This window comes from Drosophila grimshawi, unplaced genomic scaffold, assembly GCF_018153295.1.
Source record: "Drosophila grimshawi isolate 15287-2541.00 unplaced genomic scaffold, ASM1815329v1 contig_1377, whole genome shotgun sequence".
Lineage (NCBI taxonomy): Eukaryota > Metazoa > Arthropoda > Insecta > Diptera > Drosophilidae > Drosophila > Drosophila grimshawi.
The window spans coordinates 9,900,604-9,917,827 of NW_025062900.1; the positions used below are offsets into that span (position 1 = coordinate 9,900,604).

The 17,224-nt window shown below is 42.4% G+C and overlaps 1 protein-coding gene across 1 annotated transcript in view; it reads right to left on the minus strand.

Moving 5' to 3' along the window:
- Positions 1-6,397: 6,397 nt before the first annotated feature.
- The window catches only part of LOC6562942 (protein O-mannosyl-transferase TMTC2), a 37,967-nt gene continuing 27,140 nt past the window's right edge, over positions 6,398-17,224 (minus strand). Inside the window, exons 2-10 of the mRNA XM_001988569.3 lie at positions 15,134-15,220; positions 13,474-14,029; positions 12,166-13,345; positions 11,974-12,088; positions 8,345-8,430; positions 7,780-8,168; positions 7,629-7,713; positions 7,306-7,463; positions 6,398-7,232 (exon numbers count right to left, since the gene is read on the minus strand). Of these exons, the coding sequence (XP_001988605.1) occupies positions 7,059-7,232; positions 7,306-7,463; positions 7,629-7,713; positions 7,780-8,168; positions 8,345-8,430; positions 11,974-12,088; positions 12,166-13,345; positions 13,474-14,029; positions 15,134-15,220 (2,830 nt within the window). The 3' untranslated portion in view covers positions 6,398-7,058. The remainder of the gene's footprint in view (positions 7,233-7,305; positions 7,464-7,628; positions 7,714-7,779; positions 8,169-8,344; positions 8,431-11,973; positions 12,089-12,165; positions 13,346-13,473; positions 14,030-15,133; positions 15,221-17,224) is intronic.

Genomic DNA, 17,224 nt, shown 5'->3' on the forward strand with positions numbered 1-17,224 from the left:
CTTACCTGAAGCAGCATTTAGTAAAGTTTTTTGAGCTAGTCGCAAAAGTCTTAATATGGTAGCAATGGAAGGAGTAGAAAGTTGAAGAGGAAGTTGTACCCAAAAATCGATAAAACGCTGTGAATTTAATTTTCAACTTGTCTGACATTTTGTAATTGAAAGCACACACGCACAAATATATATACATATACATATACAGACAGAGACAGAGACATTGACACTTGACACAAAACACCCGAGCAAAACCGGCAACTGGCAGCCGGCAAAGCTGCGTATGGCGCATTACTAATACGCAGTGTGTGACAACCACAAGAGACAATTTGGCAGCTGCCAAAGGGTTCGCAAGCACCACCGATTGCCAATTGCCGATTGCCGCCCGACTGTCGATTGCCGACTGTCGACTGCCCAACTGTCGATTGTCACGACTGTCAGTTGGCCAAAGCCCGACAACGGACCGTGCATAGGCGGCAGCAGCGGCCAAGACCGGAAAGTATGCTGACTGCCTCCTGCATTTAAAACATTTTGCAGCATCAGTTTTGGTCTGTACACCACGGGCAAAATGTGACGTTTGCTGACATAAATTACTAACTGAAATATAAAATCAAGTTTTTTGGCTTTTCATTGTTTGTGACCTTTTTTTGTAGTGTATACAAATGAGTTTCAGACTACATAGCTGACTGGAAATAAAGCATTTGGCCACAGAAGTAGATATAAAATATATTTAAAATAATAATATTTAAGAAAGAAAGCTCTAACAAAGCTAAATAGTGACTCAGCTTGGATAAGTATAAAATCACAAATTTTATCTTTTTCGAAATTTACTAAAATAGAGTAGAAATAAATAAGTTTAATTATTTACAGCAAGATTGCTGGCGACTTCAGGTATGCGTTTCATTTAATATTGTTCAACTAGCTGTACTTAAAACAGTAAAAGTCACCATTTTGCCCATGGTACAATGTACTGACCAAAAATACACACACTTACGCACACACACAAGGATACACACATGCCAGCACATGCACATTCAATCCACAGGCATTGTGGCTGTCTCGAAAAACCGAAAATCAAGTTTTGGAGCGGGCAGAGGCAGAGAGTATAGTGGAAGAGAGAGGGTTACAGAGACAGAGACGGAGACAGAGACGGAGACGGAGACAGAGACAGAGCCGCCGTTCGGCTGCTCGAGTGGCCGCAGGGCAATTGGATATAATTTCTAATTACACGCTTGGACGGACTTTTTACTGTCAGCTTAGTTTACAGATGTCTCTATACATATAGACAGAGCGAGTGTGTGTGTGTGTGTCTGCTAGTGTGTGTGTGTGTTTGTGTGTGTGTGCTTGTGTGTTTTGTGCATGTGTGTGGGTGTGTAATTTGCTACATGTAGTATATGTGTAATTTGACATTTTGATTTTTAATTGTGCGGCCACTGGCATTGAAAAATTATTTGTGCAACAACTAGTAGTTGTTTTTTAATTAAAGCGACTATACACATAACTATGCGATTTGTAATAGTCAAAATTACACAACAACACATGAAATTTGCATATTATTAAGCGAGTTGCTTTGTTGTCGTTTGTTACTTGTTGTTGTTGTTGTCTGTTGCCTGAAAGTGTTGAAAATACATCAAGACTCGAGTCGCATTTTCGCATCGTTTTCCTCTTTCTCCTTGTGTATTTGTGCTGTTGCATAAATTGCTGCTGCAATTGCAATTGTCGCTGTGCTTTCTCTGTCCCACTCTCTCTCTCTCTCCCTCTCTCTCTTTCTCTCTTGCTTTCTCTTGCCTCACTGCGTGTGTCCTCTTTGCTTTGGCGTTGTCAACACTTGAACACGCGCCAGCGACAGTCAGAAAGGCACAAAAAGTAATGTGACCGAAAATTATGCAACAGATTCTGAAATTTGGCGCACGAGCTTGCAACGAGCAACAAAAATAACAACAACAACAACAATAACAACATGAGGCAACAAATTCAGCAGCCAGTTTATTTTTGTGCAATTACACAATGAGATGAGCAAGGAAAAAGAATATATAAGAAGGTTTCAGTAGGGGAAACAAGACCAGATACATACTCTGTAAAGAAGGCAATATGAATTTTAAATTTTAGAAACATTCCCTTAATTGATACCAAAACCTTTCTGTCTATTTATAGATTCAATTTCCCACATTACGTCACAAAAAACAAATCTTTTTTAAGTAGATTGTGGTTGTAAAAATGTGGTTAAAATATTAATATACATTTTTTTGGTGTGGCAATCGAGTGCATATTGTAGCAGATCTATAGTATGACAAAACACCAGATATCTTGAAATATCGAACTGAATATACTATAATAGCAGCAGTTTCAACTTATAAATATATTTGTTAGCTTAAATTGTTTAGCAAGTTATAAATGTTCATAAAAAGTTTTCAATCTTTTGCTTCCAAAATCGTCCGAGTATTTCTAGCTTGATTTCACTAACAAAGGCTTTTATATGACAATTTAAGCCTTGTTGCCAATGCCTAGCCATAATTTTCTTATGCCCATATTTTTTCGCATTTTTTGGCAGGGTATAATAACGCGAACGTGGATCGTCGAGCGTTGCCGCTGACAACGCCAACTTCAGCTTCAGCTTCAGCTGTAACTGTCAACTGTCAGGCATCCTTTTTTTAAGGTTGCTGTTCTTGTTGTTGTTGTTGCTTTTTCACGCCATTATATTCGCAATATGATTATTATGCGAATGCAAAAGTGTTGACGCTGTCACGTTTGGGGCTGCCTGCCCGACTTGTCAAGTGGGACTACGAAAATGGCATTGACACAAGTGCCGCGTGCAGTAAGCAGCAAGGATGCAACTGCAACTGCAACAACACTGGCGACTAATTGGCTCTTGAAGTCTCTGCCTATGATTATATATACATATATATATATGTATACATATGTGAATATATATACACAGTAAGAGCTCCACTAGCTGACAGAAACATCTCCTTTATCTTGACAAATTTGAACAAAAAAGCACGTTGTGTCGCTCATGGATGACTAAACAGCAGTAATAATCAATTTAGATTATGGTGACTGTAAAAATCAGCTATCCATTATGAAAAACATACATGCTTCATTATTCGTTAACAGAGAATATGCTTTAATGCTTGCCGGGTTTGCTTTTGAGCCTACTGCGACATCTTTCTTGAGTGGATAGCTTCGACAACAAGTGCAGCCGATCTGAGCAGACCGCTCAAGGGAGCATTCACTGTATGTGAGCAATGCCCCATTGTGCCAGAAATGGTCAGGCGGGAGCATTTGATGTGACCCTCATCAAAAGCGATTTAAGAGCGAGTCCGGTAAAAGTTTTTCTCTTGCCACACACTTGGCAAATGTGCAAATAACAAATGATTTTGGATTTGCCATCACCCACTTGTAAATAAAAGTGGTCTTCCTCTTTCTTTTTGTATGTGTGTGTTGTTGTATATATATGTGTGTGTGTGTGTGTGTATGTAATTATGTGTGTGGCATGTACCAGCATGTTTGCCTTTGTTTTTATGCCTGTCATGGCTGTATGCCCTTTGGCCAAATCAAACGTAAGCCACAATTAAAACATAAAACTACCCAGCGTTTCTTCTATCTCTCTCTTGCTCTCTCGCTCTGTGTGTGTATGTTGTGTGTGCTGTGTGTGCTCATATTTATACATCAAACATTTCGTTTTTTTTGTCTTTGCTGTTTTTGCCTGTCGTTTCGTTAAAGTAACAAGGGCCCCATAATTAGTTCGAATTAGTTGCAACTGAGGTCTGCATTTGGCAGCCGGCACCAAGGCCAGAGAGGAGCTCGGAATTTAGGGACTAGTTGACTGGAACGGTTCTCCTCATCTGCTGCTTAAAAACAAAGACTAATTCACCATTGGCTTGTCTCTACAGACATTCAAGTACTTAGCTCGGGAGCCCACTCACAACCACAGCAACAACAACAACAGCAACACCCAACTGTTAGTGGGTTGAGCGCCTTTTTAGCCAGCTGAGTGGCCAGTGGAGCGACGTTGACGTTGACGCTGTCATAAATCCGCGCGCCAGCTAGCTGCTGAAGCTGTCAGTAATTAGCGCGCTCAGTCAGCGTCAGAAACGCTACTCGCCCCCACCCACGTCCTAGAAACCTCAGTCTCCGTCTGAGACTCTCAGTCTCAGTTCGCCGTCTCAGTCTCTCAGCCTTGCTCCACAAAGCTAACGAGTCACTTGCAAGAAAAGCAGCGCATCAATGGACCCAGACAGCGACAGTTCAGCGGTGCAGTGTTGACAGCTCTTTGTGAGAGGTAATTGAAGCTAGACTTGGTATAAACTGATTTCTTAAAAAAAAAAGCTAAATGTATACTAGAAATGCACCAGTATCCGATATACATATATATCTGATTTGCTAATTTGACTTGTATCAGAAATGTGCGAATTTTGGATTTTTGTTTCTTGTTTTTGAACTTGGATGATAAATTTGAGTATTCATCATTTGAATATGTAATTTGTGGAATACTTTATTTGATGTACTTATCAATTCTTTACCTATTTATTAATTTAATGTTATGAAATGGTTTTTCTTACTCGCACAGTTCTCATTTTTCCAGCGTTGACTTTGCTGGAAGAGCCTCGGTCTGTTTATGCTCCCAGAATGCATTCAAATGTCTCGTTACTTATGACAGAGTCTGCATCGTCCTGCGGTTTCCCGATTGGGAACTTGATAACAAAATAGAGAGATTGTCAATTCAGCAAACAAAAAATTAAAGGAAATGCAAATTAAACACAGCTACAATTCCATATTTCTAGCCAGCATTGAGGTGCAAAAACAGCTGATGTGGCAACACTGTTTGGCTGGGGTCTTTGCGTGGGGCAGACTGGCGTCTGCAATTAGTGAGCTGCACTCGAACGAAGGAGCAACTAGCGAGTGCATTTAGTGGCCAATGCTGCTTCAGCTGCCTCAGTTGCTGCAATAAAGTGCTTGCAGTGCGATGCCATCAAAGCAGATGATGTGTCACCGAACCAAACCAGGACATTGCTGCACTTAGCCAAACGGAGCATGGGCTGGGGAATGACTCACCGACTGACTGATTGACTGACTGACTGAGTGACACATTCATTTATATGCCATGGAACTGCTCTTGTGCACGTTTTCTACCCAGCCAACAAACAAGCCGCCATTTGACTTGGCAAACCAATTGGGCTTGGCTCGAAGGTCCTGCAGATGCGTTTGTTGCCTTTGCATGTCAAAAGTCATCACCTTTATCGTGCTGCAGCATCGCTATTTAACCGCCCTCCCCCCAACTGCTCTCCATCTGCCCTGCAGCTTGGCAAGCCAGCAGCCATTTAGTCGCCTGCAGCATTAGCTGTGGCAATATTATGACTGCAGTGGGTGAGAAAGACAGAGCAGTGCAGAGGGGAGGAGTGTCCTGGACCAGACTCAGTCGTCTTCGTCGTGCCAGTCAAGTATATTGTAATTCATAATCCAGCGATTTAGTTGGCATAAGACACAAACGCTTTATTTCTTGTTGTGGTTTGCTTGGGCTTAAGTGGCGCCTTCGACGTCAGATGTACTTTCAAACGGCTGTACACTTGAAAGAAAAAATGCTATTGAACGTAAAGTATGGTGAGGAAAACTCGAAGGTTTTCTCGTTCTAAAAATTAGGCCAATACATTATCAATAATAAGTTCGATATCAATATATCAAATTTTCAAGAATTTTTTAACGTTGCCGTACGTATTTTTCTCTGAGTGCAGCCAGGTCTTCGACTTGGTCTTCGCCATTGCTTTCGACTTTCGGTCGAAAATTTTGACACTGATTGTGTTTGTACTTGGTTGCGGCCGGGGGGAACTTAAGGAGATTTTAAGCCGTTAAGCACTGAAAATATTTCCTCCGCCCGTGGGTGCATATAGTTGGCTTCGCTTCGACTGCATGGCTGGATGGTTGGCTGGCAAGTGGTGCTTTGGGCAAAGTGGTCACAATTATGGGTTCAATGTGCGCCACTTGTCGTAACAGAAGGGGTACAGTGTTGGGGAGGGGGGGCAATATCATAGTACCAAGTTTACTGCTTAACGGTTAGCTAAGCAGCTTAGAGCACAATGAGGCAAGTATTGAAAATGCAACAGTATTTCGGTTTATGTTTTTCAAATAGTTTTCATTTTTTGTTGTTTTCTTTAATTATATATGTATTCTCTTTTCATTTCCATACACTTTTCAAGTATTTCTTACATTTTTGGGTTTTTACAATCATATTTCTGTAGCTAATTCACTTAACTAAAATGTACACACAACGCCGAAAAAACGATCTCGCGAACCGCTTGGCCCGAACGGAAAGCCACCACATTGTTTAGGCATAGTCCACATACAGTCATACATATACACTTATCTATATATATATCTATATATGGTCAATAATTATAATCGTCATATTTTTTCATAAGGGTTGTTTTTTCTGTTTTGTTTTCTCTATATTTACATTAATTTACATTCATATTAAGCACATTAAGTTACCAAAATGTCGTTTGATTTTGTTATCGATATTTTGAAGTGTTGTTATCGATATACAAACATTTATCGTGAGTATTTTGCTATCGATATTTTGCATCAATTCTATTTTTGATAGTTTTGCTACGACTATGTTCACTGTACAGCACCTGCATCCGGTTTCCGGTTACGGTTACGGTTTATTTGTATTTTTTTTCGATATTCCTTAACATTTAGGTAGTTTAATTATTGTTCTCTCTGTCTCTCTACTGCTGCGTTCCCTTTTCATTAACTTTCATTTTCATTTCTTCTGCCATCGAGCCATATAAATTCTGACTTGTGTTTCTGCTTTATGACTTTCTTTGGTCGCTGCTTTGTGGTTTATTTACATGCTGCCTCCTGCCTCCTGCCTCTTGTCGCCTCTGCCATCTGCTAAATGATATCGAAGTCCTTCGTATAAATTCTGTAGAGTTATCTAACGGCTATAACCGGCCTGCGCATACATATATAAAAATAACTACTGCTCTCTCTTTCCTTCTCCCTGTCTCTGTCTCTCTCGCCCTCTCTCACTATCTCCCTCACGTTAATTAACGTTATCCACTTGGTGGCTAAACATTTGTCACGCCCAATTTCGCCAGATTGCCCAGCGTTATGGCATCACCTGGCTGCAGCCGGAGAGCATCCTTATAACTAGCCGCCGCATGATTTGTGCGTCCCAGCAGATGCAATATGGCCCCCAGATTAGTGTGAGCATGTGCGTCATCCGGTCGCAAAGCAACAGCCTGTGCCAAATATAAACGAATTCATTTTTTATTAAACGTGTAAAGAAATTGATGTGAGATAAGGATGGCTCACCTTGCGGTACCACAGCTCCGCCTCTGCTTTGCGATCGAGCAATCTCAGTGAGGTTGCAGCTGCCACAACCAAAGCGTAATCCGTGGGCGCCAGTTCCGCAGCGCGTCGATGATAAACAGCGGACTCGTGATGACGTGACTGCAAGGCCAGGAATTCAGCTAGAAACAGAAATAAAAGCACAGTTCTTAAGGCATCCGTTCATAAAAATTGGTATATCATTTCTCATCATTTTTAAAATAAATAAACAGAAACAATCTAACCAAATGAGCCGTAGTCAGCCGACTATTAGTTATTGATCTATATAGTTCACCCAAGATACTCACCATAATGATGATAGACGCTGGCCTGTTCCGGTGCCAGTTTTAGTGCGCGCTTGAACCACATTTCCGCCTCCGAAGCGCGACTGCTCTGCATAAGAAATGAAAAGAAAAACAGTGAGCGTGAGGCAACACCTAATCACATCAGAATACATACATTTCTGGCCAGCGTGATGCCGTAGCTCAAGTGCGCCGCCACCTGGTTGGGCTGCAGTTCTAATGCGGCACGATGATGACGCTCTGCCTCGTCCCACTGCTGTAGTCGCCCAAAGACATCACCAATGCGCTGGTAGAGCACCTCTCTTTGCTGCAGGAGTGTTGGCAACGAGGACAACGCTTCTCGGTAGACAGCAAGCGCTCGCTGCAATTTGCCCTGCTCCACGTAGAGTGCACCCAACTGCAGAAAGGCTGAGCTTCTGGCCTGGTCATGGGCACTGCGATCGCGTACCGCTGTACCGTCCAGCGTCGCACCAACTTGAAGGATTTCAATAGCCTGCTGACGCTTGCCCAGCGCAATGAATGATATGCCCAGATTGAGATAGGCCACTATGTAAAGAGAGCAATCGGAGTTGTTAGACCATATGAATAGAGTACTTGGAGCTCTTAGAGTCTAAAGAGTATTTGGAAAACTCAAGAAAATATAGGTTTTCTATGAAGGGTACTGAAAAGCCTTGCATGTTTATTATATACAAAGAGTATATACGCAATATAAAGTCACTTACCTGCCAAACTTGGCCGAAATTTGATAGCGCGCTGAAAACACTCGACGGCCGACTTGAAGTCCTGCTGATTCTGGTACAGTATGCCCCTGCAAAGAGAATAAAAGGAAGAATGAGTGGCGTTGAGATAGTGAAAGGGAAAGTGCTGCCATTATATAATTGACGGCTGCTGAACTTGTCGCACACTTCTGCCTCAACTTGAGATCTAATTAGAGCCCCCTACAACCAGCGGCAACCATTGACCACTTGACGGCGCCTAGAAACCTGTCAAGCATCTTTACAGTCAGCCGCCAACACAAACACTCTGAAAGGCAAGCTATGTAAAAGGCTAAGGCGAAAGTAAGATTGCTCGGATTTATGTAATTAGTTTGCTCAGCAAAAAGCTGCACTATATTGCCTCTTAAAGCAGGCAAAAGCATTGAAGAAGCCGGCGAATCTTTGATGCAATCACATCCCAAATGCAACATGTCTGCAGATGAGAGTGGTGTCGACTGTCAGCAAGCAACGCAGTTTATCAAACTACAAATAGCTTAGACGAGAAGTGTGAATTTAGACATATAAAACATCATTAAATGTCCTCAGAATTAGAAAATACATAACAGATATTTGAAATAAAATTTAATATCTTTATCTTTAAAGTGTAATATATCAAAACTGTTGAAGCCTAAGAAAAATATTATTTGTGAACCTATGTAAAGAAAAAACAATTCATTTCTCCAAAGAACTATATGGTATGATTATCCAGTCAGACTGCCTACGATGTACAGATATGCTTATATAGTAGATTTATCTGCTACGATGCGTTGCACACATCATGACAATATTATAATAAATCCAGCAAGTGTATAATAAAAAGAAGACGAAATCAAATTATGCAACTCAGTGATTTCAGGTATCGCTGTTTGGTGTTTGGTTGCATAAAACGTGGCTTAAGGATGCCTGAAGTCTGTATTTACATATATGTATATATATATCTACGTATATATATATATAAATATATATATCCCCCATCTTCTCTAGCAAACAGAATTTTATCAATGTTGCTCGTTTTTTCTTTGTATAACGTCAACAATTGTTTGTCTGTCTGTTCCCCCAACTTCCGAGAATGATTCCATCTTTGGATGCTACGGGAGCCGTTCGACGTGGGCGGTAATCAGTCAAGCAAAGGGAAATAAAAGCCGCTGGCATTTGCTATTGATGGCTTGATCGCAGTAAATAATATGGTATGTGCAAACAGCTGCTTAGCCTTTGAGCGCGAACAGGAAACAGCATCCTATGAGGGTGTGGGACAGGCAGCTGACAACATTGATTTTCGATTAGCGTGTGGAGAGCAAACATGTCACGCGGCGACTGCATCCTGTGCTCTCAGTTTTGTGGTTGGGGCTCGGACATTGAAGGGTTTCGTTGCCAGCGGCTAATACTCGGTTCGGTAGATCCGAGGAGCACAAGAGCTGGAGTTGCAGCTAGAGGATATATGACAGCAGCCATAGCAATGTGACCTGGTTTTGAACCATTGACTTTTGAGTACTTTGACATTAAACAGCATGCCCACGTTCTCCAGGGGTGCTTGCTGTTGCTACTCATATTGCTTAGCCGCCAAAATCACATGCAATAATCTGGCATGCGTCAAGGCCCAGCATTGCCTCGCCCCACATCCCCTGAGGCCCAGTTGAAAGGACTCGCTGCTGGAATCTGAGCTGGAGTCGGAGTTGCAGTTCCAGTTGACAATGCAGCGCGCAAAAAAAAAGGCGAATAAAAGCAGAGATATGCAAAAATGACGCACTGAATATTCAAAGCACAACTTCGCGTACTGCCTTTTGTCTTTTTCACAAACTATTCCCTAGTTTGGCAAAAAAGGGGTATATCTGGTAGGGTCGGAAGTGTTTTATGTTTTGGGTGTTTTTTTATTTCTCTAATTGCCATTCTTCTATGCAAATAACCAAGAAGTCAGAACTTTTTGTCAATATTTAAAAGAATTATATACAAAAATGTATATTTCTCTTCTTTAACCATAAAAGGGGACAGTATTGGAACGTAAGGATCCATTTTTTGGTGACCTCTTCCTTTGAGGTGATGTAAGTGCAATACTTAAACTTTGAAGGGTAAAAATGAATATAGCATGTATTTAAACTGATCTGACAGAAGAAGCATAACTAGAGGTAAGTTGGGTAATTGGTACCAAATACTTTTTGCTAACTTTAACAGAGTATGATGCAGTCGTTTAGCTTGCGCAAATACTGCCTTTTTTGTACTTGTTTATTCCCAGTTGAAGCAGCTAAAACACTTGTTGTTGTTGTTGCTAGTTGCTGTTGTTATATGGCATATAATAGTTGCTGTTGCTGTTGCTGCTGTTGCTGCTGTTGACTCTTCTTTTGGCCGTTATGCTGTCTCGCCTGATGCTGAGAAATATGCGCAATGAGGGAAAATGCAATGCGAACAGACAACAGACAAAACAGCACGCTTACAGACCTTGTCAGACGTTGACAGACGAATGGCTGGAATATGAAGAGTGTGTTGGGGGAGGGGAGGTGTGGAGATGCATATAAAAAAAAGAAAACAAAACAAAAAACGCACAGATCTCCTGGCTGGAGTGTGAACGCGAAGGACTTTTGTTGTTGGCCAGGAGTATGCAATGCAAAAAAAAAGTGAGCGGCACAAAATGCGCATAGTTTTGCAAAAGGCGTATAAAAAGAATTTACACCCAGCACCATCCACACCCAACTCTGGAAGAGCCCGAGGAATACAGCAAAATGGGCTTCATTTGACAGCTTGTTTGGCATTGTACTAGCTCGGGCATATCCTGATGCTGATGCTGATGCTGGTCCTGAGTATACTACAGCTGCATTATAAACTCTAACAGCGTCTAGCTGCTTGACAGCAGCAGCCTTGAGCCATGAAAATGGTCGCACTAAATGCGCAGCCGAGTGCTGCATCCACACCAAAATAGGCACACATAATGAAAATTGCTCACGTAAAAAGAAAAAGACAGAGCGACAGATATATACATATATATATACATAGAGAGAGAGAGAGACAGAGATAAAGAGACATCTGACTGCCATTTAACTGAGCACTGGAGCATTGTGTGTGTGTACATGGACAGTAGCTCCCTTAAGGTTTTTTAACTTTGGTGTAGAATGTAACTAGTTGCAAATATTTATCTACCTTAGTCATTGAAATGTTGAGTAGAAGTGTTGCACAGAACTGTTTTACGCATTGTGAGAGACAGCTCTTGATTATTATATTGTTGAATTTATGTCCATAGAAACCCATCATTTAATTTACTAAAAAGCTAAATGGAATCTTGCCTTAATTACTTGCAGCTACTTTAAATGCCTTCAATTTAACTCTTACTTGCAACCATTTTCAATTTACAATTATTTATTTATAGATAATGCTAGATTGTGAATTGTTGGTTAACTAACTTTAACTTAGCCTTAGCATATTTAATCAAATTTATAAGAACCTGAAGCACAATATTTATGAAATTTAAAAGTATGTTTAAAACTCCACTACCTAAAAACATTTCCACAGATTTTTGAGTTTAACAAAATTATAATAGATACAGTTGAAGTTGTAGACAAAAGTAAATGGTTAACTACTAGCCAATATCTGATGGTACAGATACTCACAAATTAAAGTGCACATCCGCCATGTTGGGCCTATACCGGATGGCCTCCTGCAGCACCTGTTTGGCCTCCTCGTAGCGCGCCTGTGAGCTCAGCACACTGCCCAAATTACCCAGTGCTGAAACAAAGGGTGTGAATTAAGTATCCAAATAAAAAAGAAAGCAATTGCAAATTGCGTTTGTCAACAGCACTCACCTTTCGGTGGATTGACTATAATGGCACTTCGGAACAGGCTCTCCTCATCTCGCCAGTCGGCATTCCTGCGCACCGTTCTCAAGCTCATCGCTGCCAGGAGCACACTGAACCCTAGCAGCAGCAGACAACGAGTCCGGCGCGAACTGCGACAGCGACGGCAGGCGAGCAGCTTGGAGACACCATAGCCGACCAGGAGACAGAAGCCAACGCTGGGCAGATAGAGCAGACGTTCGGCCACGACGAAACCCACATAGAAGAACAGATTGCTCGCGGGCAGAAATGGCAGCGTTAGAAATGCACAGGACATGAGCAGAATGCAGGCACGGCGTGCCGGCGCCGGCATACCGCTCAACATATACTCCGAGCAGGAGGTGGAGGCGCTGGAGGAAGAACTACTGCCAACATCCAAGGAGCTGCAATTAGAACTGGAGCTGCTGCTGCTGCCGCTACTCTTGTTGCTGGCCGTTGTGCTGTTGCTGCAGCTGCTGCTGCTGCGCGAGCCCCGAAAAGCTTTCAGCAGGGCCAAGCTCACAGCGGAAGACACGACGAGGGGATGTGAGGAATGTGGCGGGTGCGGAGCAGCTGTTGCATCGCCATAAACATAGGCGCCGTTGCTGTTGTTATTGTTGCAGTCGCTGCAGGGCAGTGCATCCTGTTGATAGGCTACCTCATAGGCTTGGTACTTGCTGTTGTTGTTGTTGTTGGAGAGTCGCTTGCGCTTAGCGCGTGACTTTCTGCCCACCTTCTGTATATGATAATGCTGATAGCTGGCGCTATTGTTATTATTACTATTATTATTATTATTATTATTATTATTATTATTGTTGCTATTCTCGTGTTCACTGCTCTTTAGCAGCAGCTTGCAGCTGCGCCATGCCACGCCCACCAATACCGAGTAAAAGCAGGCGGACTGCGCATTGCGGCGATCCCAGAGCGTTGTGACTCGCGTCAGCGCATCCATGCCCCAATCGAAGCTGAGCACTTGCGGCTGCAGCAGCAGCTTCAAATTGACAACGGGCAGGTGCAGAAATGTCAGCAATCGCGTCCACGTGGACGCAGTGCGTGCTATGGGATTGTCAGCGCTGGAGAAGGCGCTCTGTGGACCGGGCACGATGACCAGGCGATAGTAGGCACTGCAGCCAAGGGCACCAAGCACAATGCACAGCGAACGCAGGCGTTGCTAAAGGAAACGAACAAATAACAATTTTGATTAGAATACAACAAATATTGATTCGTCGCTACATTTTGACTATCATTTTCTGAGATTGTTTTAATTTTTGTAAATTCCAAAAATGTATTCAGTCTCACCTTATCCACCTGTCCGCTGAGGGCTCGCATCACATCGAACGCTGCACAGACGAGCAGTGCCGTTATGGCCGTCTCCTTGCAGAGCAGCGCGGCCAGCGCGAAGAGCAGCGTAGTGGCTAAGGCCAGCCACTGGCGGGGATCGGCGGATTCGCGCCAGCGCATGTGCCGCAGATAGCTGAGGTACGTTAGCAGATAGCAGATACAGGCAGCGACGTCGGCTCGGCCCACCACCCCCGCCACTGCCTCGGTGTGTATGGGATGGGCGGCGAAGAGTGCACCCGCTACCAGTACCGCCCAGAAAGAGGCGAGCAGCGTGCGCGCCACACGCACCACCAGCGCCGTTGCCACACAATGCAACAGATTGTTGCCGAGATGAAAGCCCCACGGCGCAAAGCCACCGGCAAGCACATAATTCAGCCGGAAGCTCAGCACGCAAAGCGGTCGCCAGGAGCCATGAGTGCCACTGTCCGTCAATGGCGTGCCCCAAAAATCGTTGCCAAAGCTGCGCTGCCAACTCGATCCACCAGAGACGTCCGCATTGCCCAATATGGCGCGTCTATAATTAAATTGAAATGTGCAAAGAGAATATGTAAAATATTAGATGGATTCCATCAGCGAAAGATGAAAGAGTTCAATAATCGTTACTATTGAGAATTCAAATATGATATTTTGTAGGGTATGTGTAAATAAATTAACTTGATTTTAGAAGATAAGACTGGATTCCACAAATAAATCATAGCCAAAATTCTATTCACCATACAAAAAAAATGATCCAGAACACATCTTTGTAATTCATGTCAATAAGATACTTGAGTCGGCTATTGATAATGTTCACGATTTCAGCTTGCGGCAAACAAAATTGCTTGACAAATATGTGTTACCCAAATTGAATGGCTTTTGTGCGTAGACATTTAAGAATGCAGCTAGTTGCATATTATGGCAATTTTATCCTCCATTTTTTTGTGACCGGTCGAAGGGTGGGCTTTGGTGTGTCTCGATGCTGTCACTGTGTCATCGGAATGCGAGAAGCGAGGACGATATTGGACCGCCATCGTTGTGGGTGGGCTTTGGTGGATAGCAGCCTCACCTGGACGCTTCCTGCACGCACCATGTTGGACTATATAGGGATTTTGGCGAGGTGTTCGTGACAGACGCAGAGAAAACCAGCATCAGCAATAGCAACACCATCAGAGCTCGGGGGTATTGGCAACGATGTTTCCGTTGTCGTTAACGTTGCCATTGCCGTTGCCGTTGCCTTTGCCGTTGCCGATGCTGCGGTTCACATAAACAAATGCCACTCTAATGCCACACAAATTCGCTGCGAGTCGTCTTCTTGTCAGCCAGTCAGCCAGTCAGCCGCAGCGACAACGTGTAGCAGAATGTGCTTTATGTGTGTTCTTGTGTGTCTGTGTGTGTGTGAGTGCCTCGAAATTCGATTTTAAGTACCACTGAGAGATTCCATTGCTGCAACGAAGCATGCCACGTGCCACACCACAAGCTCGCCCCAAAATTTCCGAATATTTTTTCTTTATTTAATTTTTGTTCTCCTTTTTTTTTGACATTTAAGATTGTGTGTTAGTTTTTGGTCCTAGCTTAAATACATAAATTTGCCTGGAAGCTTAAGCATTGCGTAAAAGTTGGCCACGCTTTGTCTTCTTACCTGTCGTCATAGACAAAGCCCGCATTAAGGGTGTTCAAATATAATACGAAAGCCAGACCGCAGCACAGCAACGTTGTGTAGTCCATGCTGCAAGTGAGAGAGAAAATATAAAGTTAATAATAGTTAATGCCGAAACGCTTAAATATAAAGAATAGTTTATGCCAAGCACAATAACAGAAACCTAAAACTATCCTGATAAAAACCATTATTCAGTATTATATATATTTGTAATATTCAATTTTATACGATTTTTATTCTGCTATATTTAAAATAAATATTTCAATCAAATATTAAATTCTAAATGATTTTTTATACATTTTTAAACCATCGATATATAGATTATCAAAAAAAACAAAAGTGATTTAAGTAACAAGTCGACAAATCTTTGAAAAAATATAAGCTTATTGGCCCAGGTTCGCTAGTTGTATTGTATTAGCGATATTCCCCTAACATGTTTTTGATTTACGCGCCACTTTCAAATGAAATAAATAAAAACATTGCAATAAGCCATGTAAATGACGCCTGGCATTGTTATTTTGTTTTTGTATTTTGTTTTTAATGTTGCTATTTTTATATATTTTTTCGTTGCAGCAATGCGCAATACCAGCTGTTGTTGTTACTTTGCCAGCGGGCAACAAACACGAAGTAGAATTTGTGAGAGTTGCTGTTTGCCTTTTATGGGGAAATGTGCAGGTAGATTGCATTCATGACTTTCCTCTCGTTTGGTATTTTTGCGCTGGATTCATCCTAGCTCCATGCCGCTCCATGACGCTATTCTTCTGCAACCATTACACATAAGCAGCGTCAGGCACTGGCAACAGGATACTGTTGCTTTTGCTGCTGTTGCTCCTGTTGCTGCCTCTATGCACATTTGTTGCTGCGGTTGCCAACATCAACATGTGGAGGTAACCCCTCTCTCCGTTCAACCCGCTCTCGCTGACATTAAAAGTCGCAACAGTTGTTGCAGTTGTGTTTCTCTAACAGCCAGACAATAAAGACTATCAGCAACATTCTGCTTGTGCATGTCTCCGGCCATGGCATGCTTATGGTCCACCCCTCTGCCAACACCCTTAACCCCATAGCCCCTTTATATCCACGTTTGCTGCTCTTAATGCATCAAATAATGGACACATGTGCGCTCACCGGCACATTAAGCCGTTCCCCTTGAATGGAAAAGTCAGCTCCATGCACCCCATTCAAAGAGTTGTCTGACAATGCTCAATGTTTACTGCTCCCCCATCTTGTTTTCATTTATCCCTGCGTTTTTTTGCTGATGATGGCTACTTTTTTTTTGTTTATCCTGTATACCCCCTGTTTATGAAAGATTAGGAATGGTGTATATTTTTTTGTATTTATCACCTGTTATGAGCAGGTCTTCGATGGGAATAACTGTTGAGTGCATTTTAACTACTTTTCTAAGAGTACTTTTTGTCATGTGTTTTTTGGGTACATGTTATCAGATATTCCACAACCGTTTTAGATTTTTGTGTATAAGTACATAAAAGACATTCACAATGAAATCTTTGAAAATTCTGCATAGAGTAAGTCCCAGTCGAGCACTCTCTACCACAAGCTAAGTACTTTGTTTTGTTACAACGTTTGCGGTTAATTATTTTTTTGGTCCTGGCTAAGCTGCCGCGGCTAAAACTTCTACCTAAAAATCAATGGCATGAGATGAGTCGTCGAGTCCATTTGAGTCCATTGCGAGTTTAGCTTGACTGCTTTGTCCAGCTATATTATATATTTGTGTGTGTGTGTGTGTATGTGTGTGCGGTGGCATACTTTTGTGGGCTGCAGAGACATGTAGTATGTAATAAGCAGTTGGATTAGGTCCTGGCCTGGTGCTTAGAGGGGCTTAGTTAGTTGGTCCAAACGAACAGTAGTCGGTAGTCGTCTGTTGGCAAGAGATTTGGCATTATGCACGAGAGCCCCCAAGCGGCTTATGTGCAAATTAGCAGCATTCAATATAACCAACACTCGCCAGTTACCAGGATCTGCCACAGAAAGGGAGACATGGCAAAAATGCGAGTAACACACAAAAATAGCTTTGCTAATGAGCCATAATGATGAGCTTTGCTTTTGCTCAGCAAC